Consider the following 6,391-nt stretch of genomic DNA (forward strand, 5'->3'; position numbering starts at 1 on the left):
TGTCTGTTAATTGCAGAATAATAATATGTCGTTTAAATATTGGCATTTAAAATTTTAATACTGAAATTTAAATTTAAAACTGTAGTTGTAAGGATGAATGTATCATATAGGTGTTTCACCTGAAAATGGTATTTATATATTTAATTTTGCTTAGTTTTAATTAAAGGTCTGATTCCTATGTAAATAGGTACTTTACAAAAATGGTAGAAAGTTATATTGTTTTGTATCATAACACTTCCAATTACCCACACATTTATGTAATCATATTATCTTCTTTAAATAAAAATTGTGGCGTACTATCGTTTGTTTTTACATTTAAGCTTCAATTTTTATTACAATATCTTTCTTAGTAAGAAATCTCTTTGGTACTAACCTAAACTAACCTATAACCTGTACTTTTCCTAATAATTGGGAAAGTATTAATCGAGATGATGAGCTATGAGACGACCCGGTTTTAAATACTGATAAGTGATGGGTACCTACCTAAGACCCGTGAATCTGTGGTTGATGTTACGACGTCCTGCCTTTGATATAATTATATTTCTAACCGTCTCGTCATTTATGCTAACCCATACCTACTACAGACAGTGGTGTAGCCAGGGGGGTTTTGGGTGTTTGAACCCCCTCATTGACATTTTCCTTCCTAATAAATATATTGTTTATAGGGTTTGGGACTGCTTACAAGTTATAAATTTGTCTTATGAAATGGCGAAATTAAATACAAAGCTCCTGATATATTGTTACAATATCAGTTGAAAAATATTAAAAATACATAGGCACAATTTTTTTTTATAAGCATTTAAAGATCAAATTTTGACAAAATTTATCAAATTTTAATTTGAAAAATTATTTTGTAGTTAAAAATTTATAAAATGTTCAATTTTTGTATCTAAGAATTAAAAATTTAAAACAAGATTCCACATAAGTAATTAATTCTGTTACCAAAAAATTTAAAAAATACATTTACACAGTTTATTTTTATAGTCATTTTAAGTACAAATTTGGACGAAATTACATATTAAAAACCTAGGATAACTATTTTAGTTATTTTGTTGTGATTGTATAATATTATTCGTGGGTACTTGAAACTTCTAAAGTATACTATTATATATCTATGATTTTACCACGGTTTTTTGTTGATGTATAACGCGTTATAACTTATAAGTACCTAATAGATATTATGATATGATTAATTTGGAATTTATTATAGGTACCTATTATAGGTCAATTTTTTTTTAATACCATAGATAAGTATATATTATATGTCTAATACATAGACTGATATACCGTCTCCGCTCAGAATCGTTTTTCTTATACAGTGATATTATATCATTGAATTCAAATTTAATACTGTCCATTATACAGTGACCCACTTCTAACCTACTGTACAGCAGAGCGACATCCACTTACCCACCTTTTTTTTTTTTTGTCTGTCATAAACTTTTAGGACAGTAAAAATGGTTGGATTTTCTTCAACAATATCTTTTTTGATAGGAAACTGAATCTAGTAGGTACATTGGCGGGGGGGGGGGGGGTCAAAAGTAAAAATTTCCCAGTAGTTTTCAAAAAAAATCGAATTTGGTTTTTGGTGCAACTTTTAAACAAATAACTGTAAGTATATGAAAGTTTGACTGAATGTATATATAAGCATTTTCTATACACCATAACATTTTGACTTGTTCAGATCTGTTTATGGACATTTTCAGTTTCCATTTTTTTTAGTTTTTTTTTCAATAAATATAAACAAAATTTTATTTGTTTATACTTTTTAAAAAAGCTTGAAAATTTAATAGAAGGGTCCTAAAATATTGTTTCAAAGGCAGATGAAAAAAATGAAAAATCCATATTCACAATTTTTTTTATAAGCATTTAAATTTCAAATATTGAAAAAATACGTAAAAATTACGAAAATTTTAAGTTAGAAATTCATAAAAAAATTTCTTTTTAAATCTGTGATTTGAAAATGTAATACAAGATTCCTCATAAATTAGTCTACTTTTATCAAAAAAAAAAAAATTTCTACAAGAAAGTCAAATTAAATTTTTATGAACGTTTGAAATTCATATTTTTACAACATATTTGATATTCACTTGACTTCTCATGTGAAGATTTTCTTATTTTATTGTAATTAAAAAACAAATGACTGTAGATACTTTAAAATTTCACTGAATGTTTATATAAGCATTTTCTATACACCATACAATTTTGAAAATAATTTGACTCTTTTTGAGCTTTTTACGGACATTGTCAGTTTTAAATTTATTTTAAAAAGTTTTTTTTTTTCTATAATATCAATAAAATTGTATTTGTTTAGTAAAAAATCATGAAAATGTAATGCAAGGCTCTTGATATATTGATAGCAGTTGAAAAATATTAAAAATACATACCTAGACACAATTTTTTTTTTATAAGCATTTAAAATTCGAATTTTGACAAAATTTATCAAATTTAAAATTGAATAATTATTTAGTAGTTAAAAATGTATAAAATGTTCAGCTTTTTTTGCTAAGTATTGAAAATTTAAAACAAGATTCCATGTATATAGGTTATATATAAATTACTTTATTCACCTTATAATATCATCAAATATACTTACTAATATCATAGGCTGACTGACCGTTTTCGCTCAGAATCTTTTTTTTTATACTATGATATTATATCATTGAATTCAATTTTAACACCATCCATTACAGTGACTCACTTTTAACTTACTGTACTGCAGAGTGACATCCACTTACCCACCTTTTTTAATTTAAGTATATACAACCTATAAGTAATATAACTTTGGTGGGTAACCTATGTTAGTTCTTAAACTGTTTGACAGAGTAAACATTTTTTATTGGCATTTGTTGAAAAATACCAAGTTAAGAAGACTCATTCTGCGAGCTTGTTGAATTCCCGGTTTCTAAACGTATTTTAATACGACGCAATAAATTAAAATTTCATACACAGTAACTAGCAACTACGAACAATAAACAAATACCTTAATATCAATAATTGTAATTATGTAGTATGTACCATGTACCAATTGTACCTACTGGTAACTAACGGACAGACTGACCGACACAATACGGGAATATTAGGTGCTCTAAAAATATATTATAAGAGACCTAAAACTAAAAATCAGTCGATGGTCTAAGGCAGTGATTCCCAACCAGGGTGCAGTTTTCAACGTCATATTTATGGGAACAATTTTTTCCACACTTGAAAATATAATAACAAATACGAATACAATTGGAAGCCATGTATTTTATCAATTCGGACACGAATAAAAGATTTGTATAAAAAAAAAACAATTTACAGTTTTAAAATTCTCATAACTTATTTTTTATTAAAATTAAAATATAATAAAAAACGCCTGAGGTTGCCTAGATATTAATCTTATCTTCAGATTTTATAAGAGGTCAATTCACTCTAATTTTTAAACTAACGGAGCTACACGTGTTCTGCTGAGCGTAAATTTGCGATGTTACGCACTTGTAAGACGGAGACAACACATGCGGGTATTCCCTCAATATTTAGTTATTATAATTTATAATAGTTATATAGTATAATATATCATATTTATATCATATATGATTATTGTTGTTAACTTTTGAGTCGATACAGACTTATCGTAGAACGATTTGAATATATCGTACCTAAGTTATAGATAATTAATTGCATTTAATTAATCTAATTATTTTGAAAACGTCATTGTGTGTATAAAATATAGGTTAAGTATTAACCAATAATGTACCAACCATAAAATTACATTATTTTCCAGCTATAATATATCTAATACCTACCTACCTGTCCTACCTACCTATATATTATGTTACATTTATCGATTTGGCTATAGAGAAAACAACAAAAAATTATAATTAAAAAAAATGATTAATAAAACTCACTTATTATCCGATATTTCTTTCTTCTTAGACATTTCGTAAAATAAGACGTCTGGAGTTTTATTGGTACTGCTTCTTGCGAACCCTGAAATGTGAATAACGACCACAGTATTTATTTATTTTTCAATATGGTCTTATTTATTAAAATATTTTATATAGTGTATTTGGCATATGTCTACGACATAGTTATGATTATTACAATAATGTTTTATGTTCAATATATAGCATGTATACTAGTTGTACACCGCGCGACAGACGATATTTTGTGACGCCGGGCTTAGACTGAGAAATTGACAAAGAGCGAGAGGGAGAGAGAGAGAGACTGAATGAAAGGAAACATAGGTGGATCGTTGACAAGTTTTTCGGCCGACAAGAAATGAATACGTCTTTAAAAATAAACTCTTTAGGCGTAGTGAGTATGTACACGCTTATACGCCAGACGGACGGACACTAAAATATATTTAATATAAATTATCAAGTATAAACATTTATTAAATATAGATAGACGGCGGGGATACAGTATTTTATATTTTTATTGTGTACGCAATTTTCTTCCCTAAATGGAGTGTCACATATACTTATATAATATGTATTATGCGTATGGTTGATATATTGTGACATGTTAATTACTTACTGGAGTGCCTGGAGTAAAACTGCTGCAGCCTCGTTGGGCGGAGACCGAGAATTTTGTGAGTGTCGACACCGGCGAGGAACGCGAGTATATTAATTAGTATACTCAGTCGTCGACTATAAGTGCAGGTTATGGGTAATTATGAATTATTGTGTCAAAATTGGATCACAGGTAAAATAATTTATTTTCCACGACGTTGTTCCTTATTTACTACGACAGCCACAAATTGACTGCAATCGTGCATCGTAATTCATGGATCCTCGTCTGTCGGTTCAAATTTTAAAATATATGTGCGGCTATAGGGAAGATATTTATGGAAACATGCTATATTTACAATATTGAACATTAAAAAAAAATTGATGTGGTCAGGCCTATAATGTATATTAAGATCGATATATTTAAATTAATATATTTATAATGGGGTCACAGATAACTGTATATTATGTATAATACTAATTATTAGGTATATTCATATAATATTTTGAGTAAAAAAATTAAAGTTTTGTGGTGTGACACAAACACAGGTGGATAACTGTATACTCTCAGTCTAAAAATAGATTCGCTAATTACTCAGTAATTAGTAGGCAGATATGAATTATATAATATAGGTAGGTACGATATGTGCCTACTATTAAATATGAGGCTTGTTGTCTATAGCACACTTGAATTTATTAGTACCTAACTGCAGCGCAGTGCACCGACGAATACGTATACCTACTAAAATAAATTAATGCAAACTATGTATAATATACATATTGGAAGGCGTGGTGAATTCTAGAGAGAGCCTATTCGTTTTTTTTTTTAGTTTGGTAATATAGTAAATGTATTTTATAATATACCTATATACAATATACATAATATATAATATAATTTATATTTTTTTTAAATAGGTAGTAGGTAATAAACAAAAATATTATTTTAAAATTAATTGTTGATATAAGATTTTTGTTTTAAATACAACTTTTGGCATACCTGCCTATTATATAGTTATTATACCTATATATTATTTAGGTAAGTCAGTTTACAATATCAAAACAGTTTTGATTAATTGTTCGATACATAGGTACTAATTTATCATGCATAACTATACCTACCTATATCTAAACATACTAGCAAGACGTAATAGTAATAGATTTTACTAAAGAATATACCTACTAATAAAAAAAAATAAAAAAAAATAAACATGTATAATAAACTAGTAGTTTTTCTTTTCAAAATAAACAGTTGATTTCGAAATATTCAACAGATGAAGATCTACGTATAAAAAAATCCCTAGTCGTATTTCATCATCGGTTATCGTTCAAACGTAAAATGCATTTTACATATTATAATATATGCGTCTAAATCCTCATGTAAGGCCTATGATATTAAGAGTGTCAGGATCAAAAAACCACTTTGTTTCTCTTTCACTATCCAAAAATGCATGTTGAAACTAAGAACCAGTTTCTTAAAATTCGTATAATATATATATTATATTACAAGTTTTCTCCGACCGCATACTTCAAAATACTACCCATGTTTTTAATTTGTATAATATAATACAGTTTCCATAATTATTCGTTTCTAAGCATATGGTGTTTGTAAATATAAAAAAAAATCCTAAGGTATGTTAATGATCAGATATATTCCAAGTAGTATGAGAATCTACTAGTTTAAGTTGTAAGGTCAAATACGTTCATCCACGTGCTACCTACCTAGATGCATCTTATAATATTCGTCCTAACGTCAATTAATGTCAATATGGGAGTGATATCAGAAAATAAGTATAAAACGCGAGGCGAGTGCACACATCACTTATTTATGTTTTCAATCATAGTACTTAGAACTCTTATATTCTGAGTGGAACAACGAATGTATTGATTTTACAATGATG

At 27.6% G+C, this 6,391-nt stretch overlaps 1 protein-coding gene across 3 annotated transcripts in view; it reads right to left on the reverse strand.

Moving 5' to 3' along the window:
• The window catches only part of LOC100168237 (proton-coupled amino acid transporter-like protein pathetic), a 26,263-nt gene that overhangs the window by 14,483 nt on the left and 5,389 nt on the right, over positions 1 to 6,391 (reverse strand). Inside the window, exons 1-2 of one of the 3 annotated variants that reach the window (XM_016804869.2) lie at positions 4,522 to 4,648; positions 3,891 to 3,972 (exon numbers count right to left, since the gene is read on the reverse strand). In XM_016804869.2, the coding sequence (XP_016660358.1) occupies positions 3,891 to 3,922 (32 nt within the window). In that variant the 5' untranslated portion in view covers positions 3,923 to 3,972; positions 4,522 to 4,648. Of the gene's footprint in view, positions 1 to 3,890; positions 3,973 to 4,086; positions 4,334 to 4,521; positions 4,649 to 6,391 lie in introns of those variants that run through there. The other 2 variants (XM_016804868.2, XM_001951466.5) reach the window with 2 other exon arrangements.

The sequence above is a fragment of the Acyrthosiphon pisum genome, chromosome X (assembly GCF_005508785.2).
Source record: "Acyrthosiphon pisum isolate AL4f chromosome X, pea_aphid_22Mar2018_4r6ur, whole genome shotgun sequence".
NCBI classification, from domain to species: Eukaryota; Metazoa; Arthropoda; class Insecta; order Hemiptera; family Aphididae; genus Acyrthosiphon; species Acyrthosiphon pisum.